Here is a 20,397-nt window from a genome sequence, read left to right as displayed (position 1 = left end):
TATCTCCTCAACGAAGCCTCGGACAACATTTTCGCTAAGGAAAAACTTGTTTCAAATCACCTTCCGAACCACCCCTTTCAAGGTGTTACAACATTTTTGGGACACCCTGTATATACCATAGGTATAAATTAAAGTAATATAATAAAAACATAAAGCAGCTTAAAGTAATCGTCAATTAAATGGCTTTGAATTAATTCTGCTTAAAGCAATCGTCAATTAAATATTTTCGATTAAATTTGCTCATATCAATCGTCAATTAAATATCTTCGATTAAATTTGCTCATATCAATTGTCAGTTAAACGACTTTCGATTAATTGTGCTCAATTCAATTTTAATTAAATAATTTTTAATTACATTGTTTGTAATTAATTGTCAATTAAAAACGGAAATTAATTTTAAAAGTAATTAATTACTCGCAGCCCTGGTGAGAAATGGGGGTACCCCCACCCGCCGCCTAGCGGCGCGCGACGGGCTGTGTCGCGCAGTCGCGACCGCCATTAGTTTGCATTAGTTCCGTGGAAGTTCGCGCGACAAGACGTATCGAGTATTCCGCGAATAATTAGGTATCTATTTTCCACTTGTTGCTATCTGACCGTTACTAATTACTAATACTACTCTCGTTTACTCTCTATTGGTGCTTTCATATAATATCGATAGACTTTTAACGATTAATTCAATCGGGATAATGAAAGAAGTGAAGAGAAGTTCAATCGGCTTCGCGATTTCTATTTCTCCACTCGGTGTAAATTGATAACATTTCGTTAAATTAAATTACAATCATTTGGGAATTATTTCAATTTATAATTTTGGATTGTCGTTTTATCATAAGATAGCTGTACTCGTGACAACGAATGTGCCTTGAACTAATCGTTCTCTCGTGTTACAGGTTGCCGATTGAAATTCAAACGCGGGGGTGCTTTAACCGACGCCATGATGGATTCGTCTTCAATTCGAACGAGATTTCACGAAGTGTGGCAAAATTGGTATGTAAGTATTTATATTTTTTTTGTTTCTCGTATAAATTGTCATTGATTGTAAACGTGTTGCGCGATTTCATAATTTATCACTGTCAAAATGGAACAATATTAATACGAACTTCTCTTTGATTTGAAATTTTGTAACAATTCAAAATGGCGTCATGTTAACGTACTTTGATCACGGTTGCATATTTTCTCGTATTTTACACAATAAAATAGATTCTTTGACAAATCCATTTTTATGGTGCAATTGGGTTTGCGTTCAATTTTCAGTAGCAAGTTTAAATTCAAGTAGAATACAAGTAAAATCTACGCGGTTGTACATTAAGATACTACAAGCTTTAACACTAAACTTACCACGACCGGTCAAATGATCGTTTTCAAACATTAGTATATATTACTTATATGCAATATACGTATACATTATATACAATTGTATCATGCATTATTCAATTCAGTTCCAGGTAAATTATGTTTGCATTTAATTGAAAAATAGAATGTTTTCAAGACTAATCATTTGTTCCATCTCGAAATACATAGTTACAAATGAACGTCGATATACCTATAGGTTTAGTGTTAAGTAACTAATGAACTGTGATTTTATAACTAGTCTTCCAATATTTATGAAAATCGTAATATATCTTTGGATACGACAAAATTCTCATTGCAACTAGTAACAAAAATTTTTACTGTTTAACATTTCTTATTATATTTGACCGTAACATTTCACTACTAATATTTACAGATATTCATGTTCGTTACCAGCGTTTGACTTTGGCCTGTTCTTGGTCTTGTGTTTCAATAACAAGGGGCGAATCGTCGCAGTGTCAAGAAGAACAGTATTTCAGTGTCTAATACTCTGATCGGAAAGAAAAAAATTCCAGGGAAGCACAGCCATGCTGCTTCGACCTTGTCTCCTATCCCACTCTTTCTTTCAGCGACTTTGTGACCGCGTGCAAGGCGGTCGGTCGAGTCAGTGTTTACACGTAGGTAGAAGTCTTCTTTATTTTGATACACAATGGTATCTATCGAGTAGATCTTCGTCTAAATTTTAGGCATACGCGTAGTAGAGTCAATGTTTATCGTGTATTACTGGAAGAGGAGTATTGAGCGATGCTTAACAAATGGAAGATGTAAGCATCTACAAACTCAAATCATTATAAATTGGTATCTCTAAAATTGCAACTGCAGGGACCGATCATTGCGTTCTGTGTGCTTTCACAGATTCTTCCCTCCTCGTTCCCGCTTTCGTGAACCCAGTAGAGCCTAGCAGAGCCAAGCAGATCCAAACAAAGCCCAGAAGAGCCAAGCAGAGCTACTACGATAGCTGCTAACGAAGCACACACAGATTTCAAAACAGCAATCGGTAAGTCGCATGTTTTTTTGTTCCTCTGGTCCTCGAATCATATCGTAGGACGAAAGGTCCGAAGCGACACGGGCGAATGATTCCATACGCGCTCTTTAGCGAGTATGCATTTTATTTCTGACAAATAATTCGATTTCGATTAAAGTAACTTATCTTGATAATTACATTTCTCAATATTAAGGCGTGTAATAAAGGATCGTTTGTGTGATGTGGCATGTGACACATACCTTTCATCCTGCTCCTGGGTCTCCAATGCAGCAACCTCCGCGTGGTGAGACCTGGACATTTATTATTTGAAGTATGTAATTGCTAATTGTATCACTCATACGAGCTTGGTATCGTTATCAATTGCATACCAAATAATATCAGCTAATGGCTGCAATCTTCCTCAGTCATTCCTATAACTTTAATTCGGGCTCTGTATTATTCATTCCATCAGCTTTGGAAGCTGTTATCTGACATAAGAGGAGAATTGTTCAATTTTAAAGTAGCTGAAAATACGGAGATACTAATTTCAAAAGCATAACAAAAATTGATAGGGAAATATTCATCTTTCAACATACATCAATATTAGCTTTAACTATGATTTCCGTTTATAAAGAAAGTAAAAAATAACAGATTGATAGCATAAATTATTCTTTAATATTCTGCCGACTACACTACCTTCCAATTTTATTACAATCTATAACATCAAATATAGACGGTGGAAAAACGATGGAATGAATAAGATCGTGTTCGAATCTCGTTTCTAATTGAACTACATTTCACTATCGATATTGTTAATTGTAACTACATTCATTAGTGATACTCTGTAGAAAGCTCGCGTACACTCAAAATTGAGACCTGAAAAACGCCTCCATTTGAGATCTAACTCTATTAGACTAGCGGTATACACAAACACAGGGTTATTACTTTTGTGGGGAAACTGTAACAACATCACACTATAGATGGGGAATGTACACACACATATACATTGATGACAGTTTTTGTATGTCTTATATTTAAATATAATGACAATATACATATAATACGCAAATTTTTCATTAATTATGGAAGACACGGATTTTCACCTTACTTCGTAAAATCACATAAACATTAAGTGTTAATTAATGTTTTTTTTCTTTCTTCTCTTTTTCGGGATAGTTCTTAACTATAGCTCGTACATCGGAGCTCGTTTCACACTCGATCACAATACCTACATGCGTGCATACGTAAAACACATTGAATTTACCATGTTCGGCGCGCGTCGAATTTATTTACCATGTTTTCATCTCGCTTTATTTAAATACGTGGGAAATTAGGATTCTTATTGCGTTGTACATATATATTTTTAATTTTACAACACCTACGCGGTCGTTCTCATTGATTCGCTCCGTCGATTCACTTATCGATGAACTTACGTTATTTATTAACCCATTAGTTAACCGTTTGCCGGTCTTACGTCGAGAGAGGCTCGACGAAGATGTACCGAAATTTGAAAATTTCAACCGCAAAGAGTTAAGTGCTCGGTGTTCGGCGTTTAATTTGGCAAATAATACTCCCTCGGAATGTATTCTGGCTTTGGACTGCTCGGTTCGATTCCCAACAATTCTCCCATAAATGCGATGTAAGTGATCGCCAAACGTAGAGTCTCGATTCTCGATAATCGCTTCTCGTACGCGAAAGTTGGTACCTGGGGACGGTAAGAATTATTAGCGAAATTGTTAATAGCGTTATCGATAATAAAAATTACATAATAAATGGTTAATTTCGTTAAAAAGTAGATGGATCGAATAATATCGGATAATTTTTATTTTTTGTTCCGTGTACGTATGAAGTTAGTAGAAGCGTTCGTTTTATTTTACTTTGAGAAAATTTCGTAGACCAATGCGGAGACTCACTTTTCTGCGTAACTTGTCGAAAGCTTCGTTCAAGTTGAACATCCTACGCCTTTCGCGGATGTTCGCGGCTCTTCTTTGCGAAACTGTCGCCACGCGACGCCTTGGCTTCTTCGTGGTTGATGATGGAAGATTCGGCGACCTCCCATTAGGCGTGTATCGACTGAAATCCGAGTTTGAACAGTGAACGCTTAGCAAATACCAATACTATTAGGGTGAACCAAAAGTTCGTGTGTCCTTTTACGTTGTTTCAGTTTGTGCAATTTGTTGAAGTCATTAAAATTCCTTTTTTGCTTTTTTATTTTGTGTTTTTATGTCACATCCACCTTAAAATTACTTTATATGCAAGTGTTATGCAGGGTGTCTACGTATAAATCCAGACATACGCAGGGTGTCAATTCTACAACAAATTTCTAACAAAACATTACTCGTAGACAATTTATTTGTGTCGGCTTATTCTCGAGAATTTTCACTTTTAATATTTTCTCTGCGTTTTCGACTTGACACTCTTTAAACGGCCATAACTACACCGAATTGCAGTGCAAACTTAAAACTAAGTATACCATTCGAAGGAGCGTTAAATTTCCCATCTTCCTGATGCCGAACCAAAATTTATTACGTAGATTTAACAAGTGAAAAATTAGGTCAAACTTTACATTGTGACAAATTCAACAAATTTGACATTTTCTGTATTCGTTTTTCGGTTTTAAAGACATAGTTGTTTGGCGGGCACTCTTCGGAAAAAACTTCCTCGAAGTCTCAGCTTTTGAACGGTATTGTCAAAAAAACATGTACGATGGTATTTTACGGAGAAAATTACGTTTAAATCCAGAAAAGCGTGAGTTTTTAGTTAAAAATCGATATTTTTCAACAAAAATCGACTTGTTACTTTAAAATTAACTTGACATCGGGTTTGATGTATTTTTTTTGTGACACTCCCGAGCCTCTCCAATTAGGAAAGAAACCGATTTTTTGACACCTCATACCTCTCCCAGCCGTGTGTAGAGCCTGAGTGCGAGGTGAATAATAATTTTTTTGAACATATATCCATAGAATTTTCGTTTTTAGAGATTATTTAAGGGGGTATCCTGAATTAGGAGGTCTAAAAAAAGCGGGTTTTCCTGAATTTTTTTAGGATGGAAAAAAAAAATTAATTCTATCGAACTTTTTATCCTATTTTCATACATATTTGAGTAATCTGTACAAATTTTTTCAACAAGAAATATTCAAATTGAGTCGACTGGCGACGCACATTTGTAGAGCACCTCACAATTAAAACCTCCTATCGGCGGGAAAGATGCAGGTCGTAATTTTGGTTTGGCACAAAAAAACCAAAAGAAATTTTCATTTTCATACATTTTTCTTCTATGTGAACTAAAAAAATTCACGAAAAACCGCTTTTTTTAGACCTTCTAATTCAGGATACCCCGTTAATCAAAATCAATCTCGATGTACCGATAATTGATATGGAGATTGGAACACGATCGATTTTACAAAGCAAAAAATCGATGTTTTCGGCGCAGAAGAACCGATAAGTTTTGATTTAGCAGGCGGGCATTTTGAACGGTTTTCTGCATTTAACCGTCATTTTCTCCCTAAAATACCACCGTACAATTTTTTTTGACTATCCTATTCAAAAGTTGAGACTTCGAGGAAGTTTTTCCCGAAGAGTGCCCGCCAAACAACTCTGTCTTTGAAATCGAAAGACAAATACAGAAAAAGTCAAATTTTTAAAAATTTTCACGATGTAAAGTTTGGCATAATTTTTCACTTGTTAAATCTACGTAATACATTTTGGTTTTGCATCAGAGAGATGGGAAATTTAACGCTCTTTCGAATGGTATACTTAGTTTTAAGTTTGCACTGTAATTTGGTGGAGTTATGGCCGTTTGGAGAGTGTTAAGTCGAAAACGCAGAGAAAATATTAAAAGTGAAAATTCTCGAAAATAAGGCGACACAAAGAAAATGTCTAAGAGTAATTTTTTGTTGGAAATTTGTTGTAGAATTGACACCCTGCGTATGTCTGAACTTATACGTAAACACCCTGTATATCATTTTGTAGCCTTTGAAAAGCCCTTTCATATTTAATTATTAGCTACGTTAATTTATTGATCGTTTAATTCTTTTTTTGTCTTAGTAAAGTCATGGAAAATGTTGAGATTCGAGTACTTTTACGTCACTACCAAAAGCAAAAATGTAAAGCTACCGAAGCAGCAAAGAAAATATTATATTTAGTAGATTTAAACTCTTGCTTCCGGTAGTGGCGTAAAGGTACTCGAATCTCAACATTTTCCATGATTTTACTAAAACGAAACAAAATTAAACGATGAATAAATTAACGTAGTTAATAATTAAATATGAAATAGCTGTTATAACACTTGCATATAAAGTAATTTTAATGATTTCAAAAAATTGCACAAACTGAAAAAACGTAGAAAACGCACGAACTTTTGGTTCATCCTAATAGTTTGTGGCTGAATTACTATTATGATTACTAGTAATTATTCGCATTACCTCTGGTGAAGCAACGCGCATGGTTGTCTGTACAATCCGTGATCGTTGACATGAGAATGCGAAGGCGGTGGTGCTTGATACAAAACCGAACTGTCCCACACAGGATAGCTTCCGAGTTCGCCGCTGACGTATTGCGACATGTCCGCTGTAATCACCTGTTTCATTTACTTACGTTTACTTTTATTCGCGTCGTGTTTGTTAATATGAAAGTAGAGCAACGTAACGATTCGCGACCAACGTTTACGCGTGTAACTTGTACTCGAATTTAACGAAACAATTTCAAATTAATTCGCTGGCTCTCGTTCAAATTTCAATTTCTCTGATGAAATAGAGTCTTCGCAAAATGTCGCGTACCATTTAAAAAAAAGAATTCCTTGCTTTTCGTCATACAATTTTTGGTTTCTACGCTCGATTGAAATTTCAACGTTCGTTCACAGTAACGTTCACGGTAACGGGTGGTCCACGTAACAGGGGTTCTATTAAATAATAATTCACTTTAAATCGTTTATATACCCACTGGTGCTTGATTTCCATTGATCTCCCACAACTGTTCGGTGTAGCTCATATCCCGCGTTCTGTCCAGCGGCGAACGAGTTTAGGACACTTTGCTGTTAATAAAAACAAAAAAAAAATTAAAAAAATCTATCTGTCGCGAGGTTAGATCACGGTAACGAAAGCTTGCCGACCAGTGTCACCTTCGTTCTGAGGGCGTCGATGCTGTCCACGTCAGGACGATCTCGGTGTCCTGTGATTTTGAACCTGCCCCTTTCGAAAGCAACCCCTCTGCGGGCACGTTTATTCGTCGTTCATGGACGCCTGCGTCGCGGTCCCGCGTTCCCGTTGGTTAACTTCAACCTCGGAGAACCTTCGATGAAACGCGCTCGTTGGGCGAACGACTACGGCTAGGGGTGGAGCTTGCGAACAACCCTCATGGCTTCTCTTGTTTCGCGGGGGTTGAACGACGATATCGGGATTATCGACCGTGTCGCTTCAAAGATGGATAAACTATTCGTTCGGAATTTTTGCGGCTAGTAGCTCTTCAACCTCGTCCTTTTTTAACCCTCTGTTGCGTAACCGATTGGACAAATTCGATAGAAAAAATGTATGCGAGGATTCACCGAGGAAATTTTATGGAATTCGCGTGTGGAGTCTTTTTTAAAGAATTTGAATGAAATTTGTATAAGGAGATTACCGTTTTGTTTAAAACGGTCAAGTAGTTCGATAGTAAATAGATAGGTTTAGGATCGATTTCTTGATAAAGTAGGAATGGTATGGAATGTGTCTGATTTTTTTATTTTAATTAGATACGCGTAGTTACCCTCTGGTCACCCTCGTACGAGCGACGATGCTTATTTTTAAGAAGGATCAGCAGAATCTTCATTTATCTCCCTTTCAAAGATACACAGAGTATAACACGTGTCCTCAATGGAGTGTAATCGTCCGATAAATTTATTCTATTAACACATTACGGGGTTACACTAGCATAGAAAGCAAAGGAAAACGAGGTTTTTAATTTCCGTTTAAAAAGTATCGTCTTTCGCGAATATTTGACGTACTGGAATATGTCGAAATAAAAAAAAGTTATAAATTTATTTATTTAGTTATTTATTTAGTTATAAAGTCATAAATTCATTACGATTTAGCTCCGAAATATTCCACCGAATATTTTGCCGTTTAAAAGTTTCTTTGTTTTCTTTATTTCAAACTGTTTGACAATTAGACGTCGTTTTCGACGGTACAGGTGAAAACCACGCTTCACGTAATTCTTTTCTAAAATTTCTAGCGCGTAGGAACGTCATCGCACAGAATGAAATTTTTCCCGTTTCCGCCGAGATTTATAATTTGCGCTTGTCGCACAGTTTAACTCGACGAGTGTCCATTTCGAGACAAATCGCTCCATAAATCGAGCCCCGTAACAGGATCACTCAAAAGGCAGCAACAGGAAGGGTAACATATTGTCAGACCAGGGGGTAGAGCTCCCCCAAATTAATTAAATAGATATTAGCCGATTCACTTGACGCGTAAACTTCTCCCTTCTTTCTTACGCGTATAAACATAGCGCGCGCTATCCGCGTGTCGAATTGCGTTATGTTTGCTTCGAGAGGCGGGGATGCATAAAGTTATTAATATTCCGCCACGAGACGTCGTTCTATTGGGATCATCCCTTTTCCCTGTCATTCTTCACTGCAACTACATCACAGTCGAACGATTAGCATAGCTTCGGTTTATATTTCACTGCAGGAAAGTATCTTTGTTCTAACGTTGGAGAAAGTCGATTTTTTTCTTTTAACATTTGATATTACATTTAAAAGGATTTTCCAAAAGAGGCTTTAGAATTTTATTTTTTTAATCGAACACAGTTGGTACTTTAAATGAAAGTACACACGAATGGCGATTATTGCGGACCTTTATGCCCAATAAAATCTTTGCAAACGTACAGTTGCATGCAAAAATTTCCGGCCAAAAATAATTTTTGAATTAAATTATGTATAATAAGTGTAAAATAGAAACACAAATATATCATAATAAAGAGTTTTTATTATACTATCGAAATGTACAACTCAAAAATCTGATACAACAAGTAATAATTATTTATAACAAAAATAACAATTTTTACTTCTTCATAAGTACCCGGCCAAGTACAAAACATGAAGAAAAAACACGATAACTGAAGGAAAAATGTTCAAAAATGGTTACAAGTGTAACATTATCGTCAATATTTAGTAAACATACCCTGTGGAGATATCACGGTGGCATATCGGTGAGGCATCGATTCAATAAGATTTGATGATTCTATCTTGAAAGATATTTCTCCACTCTTCTTGAATGTTTGTCCATAAAACAGCTTTATTGGTACAATTAACAGTTCCTATTCTTGGATTAAGCTCTTGCCATAAATGTTGTATAGGATTCAAGTCTGGAGATTGACTCGGCCAATCTAGAATTCGGATCTTATTCTTCGTGAAAAAGTTCTGAAGCAACCCAGACCGATGTTTTGTATCATTGTCTTGCTGAAATATCCATCTTCGTGGCAAATTTCGACAGGCATAAGGTAGCATTTGTTCCGATAGAATATCCCTATACATAGGAGCGTTCATAGTATCCTCAATTTTGTAAATTGGACCGACGCCTTTCCAAGAAAATACACCCCAAAGCATAATAGTATCTCCTCCGTGCTTCACTGTTGGTATTTGATATCGGGAATCATTCCTAGTGCCTTGTGGTCGTCTAACATAACTTCTCCCATATGGCTGACATTCGTCAATGTACTGTTTTACGTAGACTTACAGAAGTTGGATTTTTTGGACGGATTGGAGTTAAAAAACCACTGATAAATAAAAAAAATAAGAAGACCAGATTAGAGATTGCGAAGAAACACCGGAGTTGGACAGTTAAAGATTGAAAGGAAGTGCTGTTTTCGGAAGAAACTAAAATTAATTTATTTAAAAATGATGGGAGAAGGTATGTTAGACGACCACAAGGCACTAGGAATGATTCCCGATATCAAATACCAACAGTGAAGCACGGAGGAGGTAGTATTATGCTTTGGGGTGTATTTTCTTGGAAAGGCGTCGGTCCAATTTACAAAATTGAGGATACTATGAACGCTCCTATGTATAGGGATATTCTATCAGAACAAATGCTACCTTATGCCCGTCGAAATTTGCCACGAAGATGGATATTTCAGCAAGACAATGATACAAAACATCGGTCTGGGTTGCTTTAGGACTTTTTCACGAAGAATAAGACCCGAATTCTAGATTGGCCGAGTCAATCTCCAGACTTGAATCCTATACAACATTTATGGCAAGAGCTTAATCCAAGAATAGGAACTGTTAATTGTACCAATAAAGCTGTTTTATGGACAAACATTCAAGAAGAGTGGAGAAATATCTTTCAAGATAGAATCATCAAATCTTATTGAATCGATGCCTCACCGATATGCCACCGTGATATCTCCACAGGGTATGTTTACTAAATATTGACGATAATGTTACATTTGTAACCATTTTTGAACATTTTTCCTTCAGTTATCGTGTTTTTTCATCATGTTTTGTACTTGGCCGGGTACTTATGAAGAAGTAAAAATTGTTATTTTTGTTATAAATAATTATTACTTGTTGTATCAGATTTTTGAGTTGTACATTTCGATAGTATAATAAAAGCTCTTTATTATGATATATTTGTGTTTCTATTTTACACTTATTATACATAATTTAATTCAAAAATTATTTTTGGCCGGAAACTGTTGCATGCAACTGTACCTACAAACAACCTCAACCTAGATAGGAATTTATTTCAGTCTGTAGATATTATAATATGAATTTCACTGTACGCATTTTGTGGCTTGTTGCACATTCAGATTTCCTGTAAATGCATAAAAATCGAACGTACACCATGACTGTGCTGAGTTTGAAAAAAATTAAGTTGTTGATCATCCACACAATTTGTAGGAAAGAATATTACATAAACTCTTTTGTTTTTGTTTTTTTTAATTGAAATTGTTCGATGATTTAATGTCTGTGTCGACAGCCAAGACGAAATGGAGTAATTGGCCATAACTTTGTACACAAATGAAACTTTTACAGCATAATTCAACAAATTAGCTCAATATATTTACTTTCTGGCAATATATAAAAACTTGATGAAATTGTATTTGCCATTCGTCTGTGAAAGGAATTGTTCTGTTCGTAAGTGTAATACAATTTATAACAAGCTATTTGAAAATATTTATTAGTATACCCATAGGGGCACCGTATCTTTCGTGGAGAATATATTAACACACGTAACATTCGATATACATATATCTCGCCGGTTTGTACCCACTAACTGTGTCGGTGGATCTTTAATTCGAGTCTGGTAATATACGCTATATCCATAACTGCAAGCTGACGCTCTGGATCGATGCTCCGAGCGTCGGCGCCGAAATGCTTCATGGTTGAATTTCGAAGCTTTTCTAGAATGAAAGATATTCCACGCAACATAAAATTCATGGTAATATTCCGTTCTGGAAACTTGTGTAAAAACACGCTGCGAAGTAACGGTCTTAGATTCTAAAAATGTCGATCCAGACAATCGTGTGACTTTCTTCCCAGTATGGGAATAATTAGCAAACCCATTTTATACACAGTTTTTTTTTTTACTACTAATCCTGATCTGCTCTTTAAGAGAACTAACCAAGTTGGAAAAGATATTATTTTTTATCTCGATAATCTTATTTATCGAAGTACACCTATCCCTTGATTTACATAGAAATCATGGTTATTGAATGAAAAACCGTATAAGTGAAAACAAAAATAACAAAGTACGTATAATTAACACATTATTTTTGAATGTCCGTGTTTCGAATATCTACTTCCTCTGTATTTTGAAAAACTACTGTTCTGTAGTTTGAAAATGTAAGCCTAAACACTGTTAAATGCGTGATGGCTTTGTGAGAGTCGCTTGGAAGGAACAGGTTCGCAATCCGAATTTGCCCTATTCTAGGGAAATCCCCCGTGACAAATCCTTGTAATAAGGAACGAGCCATTGAAAAAGGTAGAAACCCCTGTGACGAAATCGCATAATTTCTGTCAGTGGCGTGACCCCGTTGCGGATAGCTCGTCGCGTAGGGCTCGTCCATTGTTAGGAACGCATCAGAATTAGATCAAACGAACACGTGCACGAGGGTCATGATCGCGATAGTCCGACTTCTGACACCCTTTACGTCATCGCGGATATTTGTCAACTTGTTTCTGTCTCCTGAAATCGCTCTACTCGAGACAAACGCACCAAAAAACTTTCGACCAGCTGCATCAATTTTAATAACTTCAGACTCGAAATAAATAGTCCATAAATTGTTCAATTATCAGTCTTAATGTTTACCATGTGTGAAATTTACGGTTATTGTAGTTTCCTGTCTTTAGTATCAATAAATTCTGACTGTTTCTGTCACTTACGGGATTCACAAGGCTTGCCACGACCCTTTCAACGAATAAAATTGAAACTTTTATTCGATGGCTATATTTGAGCAAATTAACCACAGTAAATTCTTATCGCGCTATAAATAAAAATACAGTTGTCTGAAATCCATTTTAGAATTTTCGTTTATTTTACTCAGAGGTTTCGTAGATACATATGTATAACTAAACGCATTTTTTGACAATTTCAATTTTGATATTTTGCGTAGTTACTAATTGTTATTTCGTTTAAAATGCAAGACACAATTTAATACGGTGTAGCTCGTTTTAAAGAAATTATATAACATTGATTTTTCTCGCTTTGCTATAACATCAAATGAGTTTGCAAAGAAAGAGAATGCTAATTTGCTAATGGTTGCAAAATATTGTAATATCGGAACTTCGAATGACACATCTCAAAACGTATTACTAACATCTATAAACAGTAAAACACTTGGTGTTCCAGTATTCGTATACTAAAACTTACAGTTACATTTACATAGGAATGTTTACTTGCTAACATATAACATTAGTTTGTAGATTTAAAATGGTGCGTTGTCTAAATCTTACCGTTGTCTAAAATGTGAAAACAAAACGGACAATATACTCAAACGGACTATATAAAAATAAATGATCTAGTGCGATGGTAACACGAAAATTCTAGCCAAAACAATATTTTGTTCGATTAAAATCTATCAACTAAAAACAATCGATACATATATGTATACGTATAAATAAATTACAATAAAATTCTCAATTCCAAATCGCTTAATTGCGAAAATGACAAACATGGCGCTCACCTATTTTATTTTCCTGGAATATCTCCTCTACTGTTTAAGTTTATAATAATATTTTTCACGAGAAACGATAAAAATGTCATTATAGATAGTAGTCCTGAAATTATCGTTGTTCTTTTATTTGAAATTCTAAGAATAGAGGAAACATTTCAAGTAATAAAATGAGACGAATCCCTAATCTGTAGACGTACTTGTACTGTTATGGATTTATTGCTAACCGTATAGATACGAAATCAATTAGGAACGCAACAACTTTAATATGGGTAGCACCATCAATATCTGTGATCATCCTAAAATCGCAATTATATATCTGGTATATCTTCATTGACGTGACGCATTTCTCAAAACATTCATAAGAAAAATAGTGTACATCTTCTGTTTATCAGATTAATTTTTAAGATACTTACATTGATTTTTGAAAATAGTATATTTTTTACAGAACAATTATTACGTAACTATTGTATATGAATTATTCAACATTTTCTAATTCTTAGTATTTGTACATTAATAATTACTTTCCTAAAATATATTTCAACTTAGCTATACACAGAATAAATAAAAAATGAATATTTGATTTCGGTATTAATACTGGAGAAAATATCGTAATACGTCGTTTAGTAGTTAGAGAGAAAATAGATGTCACATATTATTTGCAATATTGTTACAATAGGTTTCTTTAATAAAAACGTGCTGATAAGAGTCAGGAAAAATAGTACGAACTCCTCTTTTTGAATCAGTCTGAGTCATGAAAAATATCTATAATTTATTTTCGAGAAATAATTAATTTATGTAAAGCATGTTGAAGCAATATTTTAATTACTGAAATTACACAGAACGTTATCCAGACGTTCTACAAACTCAAAATTATACAATTTTTATTTTTTAATTTTATTTATTTTTTTTTTAAATGAAGTTTCTTCTCATGACTCAAAGACATTTCATTTTACATTCCAATATAATATTAATATTTCACCTATATTATCTACAAAAATACTATTATACATACAAGCACGAATTAAAACAAAATTCTCTACACATACGAAGTGATAAGTACAAACTTGGACAATCGAAAGGAGGCATGTCAACACTATTAGGTCAATTTTGGTTTCCCCTTTGTAAGAAATTCTTACTATATTTTTTTAAGTAGTTAAGGAAAATTCATATCTTTTATCGGTGAACAAAAGTTAAGGGAATAAATACATCAATATTATTGACGTACGTGTTAAGAGAAGTTATCCATTAAATACATTTTCAAAATATTATTAATTTAAAATATTATATTAATTTCATTTTAAACTCTTGTAGCATCTTCAAAAAATATGAAGTAAAAGTAATATTAAAAATGCATAGAATTTTACGTTTCACAACTAAAAAGCACAAGTTTCTTTTTAATTAGTCGTGTAATATAAATTTTCGTTTGTTAGTGTCCCCATTTCAAACTATACTGTTGATTTTTTTTTTTCTTTTTTTTTTACTCGGATATAAAGCAACAACTCTTGAACACTATGTGCAAGGGGTGTATCTAGTAGTAGTATATATTTTATTCCCTTTGTGGGGTACAACAAGGGGTGTATCTATTAGCTACCTATCTATTAAAATAAAATTTTATGATTAAAAGGCCAGTTTTACGGATGAACATCGATTAGAAAAGAAAGAAATAACGTCACGAAGATTTAGCTTACTCTATTTTTTCATCTTCGACATTAAAACCTACCGTTACGCTAGTGCTGCCTGTCAGACTACTTGCAACAGTCAAAATTGGCTCTTCTAAGTTTGCTGTGGACGAAGAAGGCGGTATTGTTTCCATCATGTTTTGCTTCCAATTTTCCAAATCTTTTCCCGACATATTCGAGAACGAGCCTAGTTTCGATGTAGATTTATAACTGAAATTTGTATCAGTTTTCGAAGCAGGGGTTTTTGGCGCCGAGACGCTCTGCGATCGCGAAAAATTTTTTCTCTTGTGACTGTTGGAGGTATGAATCTTCTTTTGTTCTTGATTCGTCTCCTTATCTTTACTTCTCTTAGCTTTCTCTGCATTGGAAGATTCGCTTTTCTGAGAGACGGACGGTTTTGCTTTGTCAAATACGTTGTCTGCTTCTTTGATTCTGACGTCTTCGTCCGATATATCCATGCTTTCAACGAGAAATCTAAAGAAAAAATAGAAACCAGCGCGATTAATTCTTCGTGTAGATTCGTTTTACTCAAACATATTTCCGAATAGCACCAACCTTCCAATTTTCTTGTAACTATTAGGCTTTAGGTTCAGGGTCTCCTTTTGCTCGAATATTTCTTTAACATCTTGTTTCTTTTGCTCCTCGGTTTGCTTTAACGTTATCGTGTGGTCTTCGTCGTCGTCGATATTATCGATAGGAAGATCCTCTGTACGTATGATTTTTTGAAAATTACTACCAAAACCGGTTCCAAAACCACATTTCCGAATTTGACCGTCTTCGTTGCTGTAATAGTCCGTGTACGACACGCTACCACGGCTTTCTCTATTATCTTGATCGATATTCATGCAAAATTCATTGAAGTCGACGTCCAGACAAGGCGTTGTCGGAAACTTAGGGCCCGTGTTGTAAGACTGTGCACTGTAACGTAGAATATGTAAAACGTGAAACAATGTGTATCGTTTCTATAATTATTCTTTGTTTGATAAATATTGCTTACCCCTCGTTGCTAATTAAGCTTATGGACATACTGCACTCTCCTGTCGAAGTTGGAGCAGGAGACGAAGGTTCCGATGATAGAAACGATTGCGGTTCGCTACTCCATCCAGTACCTAAAGATTTCGTTGCTACTTAGACAAAATATCTTCAAGACTAGTGGATATTAACACGTTGACTGCCAGATGAATATTCTTGAAAATTTCTACTACGATTCAAATATCATTTAGACTACTGGAAACTACTTAATCAAACATTTAGTATGGTTTTTATGTCTGTAACTCGATCACGATTTATAAATTTCATTTAAATTTGGTTTTTTGATGCTTGAATATCGGAATTAATTTTCTTAGTTCTTCTTCTTAAATCGGATTAATCGAATAATGCTCACTGTTAGGACTAGTCGGTGACAACTGATTTCTAATGTCGCTAGTCTCTCCATCGTTCGAAGTCTTGTACTGTATAGGAGTCGGGGTGATGTATCTGCGACAAAATCATCCTATTTTTATCTCGAAACATATTATCGTAATCGAGAAAATTCGAACGAGTGGAAAATGAAATACAAAACGCGAAGTATCATGTTTATATAAGAAAAATAAAATAAAAAAAAGCTTAATACTCACAAGGGCTGTTTACTTAATTTCTTACGGTACCTGACAGCTTCCAAGTCGGAAGAGTGGTACTCGCGACTCATTCCCCCGATATTGAGATTTTGGTTAACCGATTCGTGCGTAGATCCAGCCGGTGATGGATATTTTGGAGGCGACGATGCCGGTGTTCGAAACAAGGGAACACTGGTCATCATCTCCAAGAAGGAGTCCAACTGACGTAGCGAAAGCGCGTTGTGAAGTGTCTCCAAAGGTCTTATCGGAGGCACGCCACCGAAACCTTCTATTGCTACCGTAGTAAAATAGTAAATTAGCCCAGTGAGTCTTTTTTTTTGTTATCAAAGTCTTAACCCCTTCGTGTCCGCGTTTCGAGTGAGTTATGTTCGAAAGTATAATTGGAAATTTGTTAAAAGTACTCTCGTTGACCTCGGACACGTCCATAATACATCGATACATATATCCATACATACTGTTACATCCGGCCCTGCCGGTGCCCCTTTTCATCGACCTCGCATTGCACATAGTTAGATCAGATACTTTTAGGAATGCGCTTGACAAACGATTCGGAAACCGTTTCTCGGGAACCGAATCGTGCGATCTGCGAATCAGCGAAATAGGCGTCAGCGCTCAACGCCAGCACATCCGCTGAACTTGGGACCCCTCCCCATTTCAACGGATGCCGAAGCGAAGGTTCTCGAGCCGCGGCTCGTGCCATGCGAGGATCAGCTAATATATAAACCCGTGGACACGCCCCACGGTGCTCTTTTTTATTCCGCTGTCAGTACGTTCTCATCGTGGTGATTACCGAAATCTTGTAGTCGCGGACAGGTTAACTTCACGCGTTGTCGTTACCTACGAAAGTCCGAAGTATAATCGGTTAAGATCACATCAAACCTTTATCGTCAATTGAACACGCACTCAGCGTCGCGCTTTGGTCGTTAATTACTACATTATTGTAGTCACGGATAGAGTAATCGTACGCGCGCCGCGTCGTTGCCGAAGAAAGTCCGTTGTTAATTAGTAGAGAGCCGTGTCGCGAGTGATAGTTGCCGACAAACAGATCCTTGCAACAGCACAGCCCTGGGACCACAACAGATAGCTGGCACAACCAAACTGTAAGACCGACAAGCGGTAACGTATCTACATAATTGTATACTTGATTTCCCAAAACCGATATTGTAATATAAACTCGTTATTTTGTAACAATACATATTTATATGCTAAACCTTGAAAACAATCATTGCAATCCCGAATTGCTCTTTCCCGTTAGCGAATACAGTTAAGGTGAGCTTTAGCTCTTTAATTGAAGACGAAGATCCCAAGAAAGAGTCACAGATAAGCTGGGACGTAACAAAATTGGTGTCAGAAGTGGGATGGGATCAGGCCATAGTGAGGCCAAGACCGAGGTGGACCTGGTTGAGACATATAGACAGGTCACGTATACACGTAACGGACGTCAAGGTTAAAGATATAGAGAGACAAAGCAGCAGAATAAATAGCATAGGATCTAAAATGACTATCACAGAATGGGAGAAAGTGAAAAGCACGGGTAGTGTGGAGCTGCCCAAGAGGAGCACAGATGAATTAGGGAGCTATGTATCCCGAGCGGGGATGAAAATGCAGCAGCTGTGGGAAGCCGACCCAGATTTTTGGGAGGATGCAAGAGTGTATATGGATCCAACAAGTGGATATGGAGGATTTGTTGAGTTTCTTGCAATGAAATTAAGCAAAGGAAAACCGAGACAATATATCATGAGTACACTTTTTGAGAAAGGACATCGTGTCATAGACCCTAGAATCACTGCTTTGCAAAGTAATATGAGACCTATATTAGCTACCACCTTTAAGGATGAAGACCGAGGAAATATAAAAGACGAAAGGTGTATTGATCGTCTGAGGCGGATAGCAGAGTCATGTGGAGGACTAGATTTGTTGGTTTTAGATGCTGGGGAATTTAGCTCCAGCTTGCAGACAAACAAGCTGTTTTGGATGCAACCATTAAATGGTACGTCATTTCTAGATGCCGCATCCAAGCTGATTAAAATGTTGAACAATGGAGGAAAGCTATGTTTCAAAATGAACGGTATTTCGGACGGGTGTTTTGAAGTTATACACACACTTACCAAGAATTTTAGAGAGGTGAAAGCCATAAAGCTAGCAACAACACATCATGGTTCGCCGGAATTCTATGTATTTGCTAGAGGTTATGCTCCAGATAAGTCGGTTGGGGCAGTGAGGGTACAACACCTGATGAATTTGATAATAGACGCTACCTATGATAGCTATCTGGCTTTTGCGAAGATACTCACTTACCGAGGAAGAGGAATGAGGCCGATCATTAGGTATGATTGGTATTCGCCAATTGAAAAAGCAGGTGTGGTCAGGGTAGTGGATGCCACAGATCAATTTCCTCCAGTGATTGAGATAAATTGTCATGGAACAAAACACAACTGGGATCCTAATTGGAATCATAGAATTAGGAATTTTAGGAGATTAGTAAAGAGTAGGGGACATAAATGGATTAAGGAGTCTAAGATAGGATTCAAGAATGTGTGCCCCATTGGTTCTATTGCAAGGAAGAGGACTAGCCATCCACACAAAAATATAGAAAACGGACTGATAAGTGAGTTCTTAGCCGATGTGTTTTCACTAACCCTGACAAATGGCACATTTTGTCATACACAGTCAACTAATCGTTGGAAAGAAGCTAGCCAGATCAAAAGACTAGATGTGGACCCAGGCCATATGGATCAGGCTAGTTTTAGTAAACTGATAAAAGATAAAAGATCTCAAGAGGAAGTGTTGTTTGCCGTAAACAACCAAGGAGCCACTGGGATATTGAATTTGGGACATACTATGGGCGAGTACCTTACTTCAAACCCTAACTGGTATCAAGAGAGCTTGCAATAAATTGATCAATGGATTAAAGGAGAAGATGGTGGAACTTATTTCACATGCCGTCCAAAGAATGAACCTAAGAAGAAAAACAATGCAGAAGGTGGCAAGCTGAATCACACAAAGGGAGTGACAATAGAGGAACTAGAACAATATAATGAGCAGGGGCATAGATTCATTCAATTTGCTGATGCCAAGACGAGATTGTCCCACTATATATTGATGGGTGACTTAATTATCAAAAGCTAATGAAACGAAAGTATACAAAGGAACTATCAATGGAACACCTGTTATGAGACAGGGAAGTGTTTTAGGAGCCTTATGGGATAGATATCTACCAGTGGATAAGCGTGACATAACCGCGGACATGGCAGGTAGGTTCGATGTCAGAATCCGAAACATCCGAGAACATGATATAGAAAACAGCGTGTCCGGAGCCTGCCTCGATTATAGCAGATGGGACGTGTCTGTAACAGTAGAAGAAAGACTCCTAGAAGCGATATGGATTTCAAAGTTTTATCCGGAACAATTGCAACCAGCGATAATGAATGCATGTCTAGAGATGGCATACGCCATAGTAACTAATGATGATGGAGAGGTTTGGATTAGAGGTGGGTAACGGGGTTCCGGGGAATTACTAACATCAATTGGAAACACAAAGCTTGTAGTATGCAACACTTTGGTTGCGATATCAGAGAGTACGGGGACCTCACTTGAAGAATTATGTGAAACTGTAGCAACAATCACATACAACGCA

At 36.4% G+C, this 20,397-nt stretch overlaps 2 protein-coding genes and 1 long non-coding RNA gene across 19 annotated transcripts in view; 1 reads left to right on the top strand and 2 right to left on the bottom strand.

The window, feature by feature from the left end:
• Positions 1-525: 525 nt before the first annotated feature.
• On the top strand, positions 526-2,102 carry LOC128881212 (uncharacterized). Its single transcript, XR_008458023.1, has 3 exons — positions 526-564; positions 888-984; positions 1,724-2,102. It is a non-coding gene; the product is annotated as an uncharacterized LOC128881212 (long non-coding RNA).
• A 902-nt stretch (positions 2,103-3,004) lies between these two features.
• Positions 3,005-7,831, bottom strand: LOC128880746 (protein Fer3-like). Of its 2 annotated transcripts, none has more exons than XM_054131136.1 (4): positions 7,253-7,831; positions 6,736-6,880; positions 4,225-4,384; positions 3,005-4,016 (listed from the first exon to the last, which is right to left on the bottom strand). In XM_054131136.1, exons 2-4 carry the CDS (start codon positions 6,873-6,875, stop codon positions 3,864-3,866), a joined length of 453 nt encoding a protein of 150 aa, XP_053987111.1. In that variant the 5' UTR covers positions 6,876-6,880; positions 7,253-7,831; the 3' UTR covers positions 3,005-3,863. The 2 variants fall into 2 exon arrangements, with proteins under 2 accessions (XP_053987111.1, XP_053987110.1); XM_054131135.1 differs by having other exon boundaries at positions 6,736-6,890; positions 7,253-7,830.
• Positions 7,832-14,559: 6,728 nt separating this feature from the next.
• LOC128881375 (inositol hexakisphosphate and diphosphoinositol-pentakisphosphate kinase 2) overlaps positions 14,560-20,397 on the bottom strand; it is a 29,252-nt gene continuing 23,414 nt past the window's right edge. For 15 of the 16 annotated variants that reach the window (XM_054132350.1, XM_054132349.1, XM_054132363.1 and 12 more), the window contains 5 exons: positions 16,761-17,034; positions 16,529-16,620; positions 16,142-16,253; positions 15,700-16,062; positions 14,560-15,618 (listed from right to left, as the gene is read on the bottom strand). In XM_054132350.1, coding sequence (XP_053988325.1) covers positions 15,150-15,618; positions 15,700-16,062; positions 16,142-16,253; positions 16,529-16,620; positions 16,761-17,034 — 1,310 coding nt within the window. In that variant the 3' untranslated portion in view covers positions 14,560-15,149. The remainder of the gene's footprint in view (positions 15,619-15,699; positions 16,063-16,141; positions 16,254-16,528; positions 16,621-16,760; positions 17,035-20,397) is intronic. The other variant, XM_054132356.1, reaches the window with a different exon arrangement.

The sequence above is a fragment of the Hylaeus volcanicus genome, chromosome 8 (genome assembly GCF_026283585.1).
Source record: "Hylaeus volcanicus isolate JK05 chromosome 8, UHH_iyHylVolc1.0_haploid, whole genome shotgun sequence".
In the NCBI taxonomy this organism is placed as follows: domain Eukaryota; kingdom Metazoa; phylum Arthropoda; class Insecta; order Hymenoptera; family Colletidae; genus Hylaeus; species Hylaeus volcanicus.
This window is presented reverse-complemented; position numbering and strand designations above follow the sequence as displayed.

Excerpts from the sequence above, each read along its gene's own strand:
- LOC128880746 (XM_054131135.1), bottom strand. The coding sequence starts at position 7,300 with ATGAGCTACACCGAACAGTTGTGGGAGATCAATGGAAATCAAGCACCA. Across the intron at positions 4,385-6,735 it reads TGCGCGTTGCTTCACCAGAG|TCGATACACGCCTAATGGGA; the intron begins GTAATGCGAATA and ends CTCGGATTTCAG. Across the intron at positions 4,017-4,224 it reads TCGACAAGTTACGCAGAAAA|GTACCAACTTTCGCGTACGA; the intron begins GTGAGTCTCCGC and ends TACCGTCCCCAG.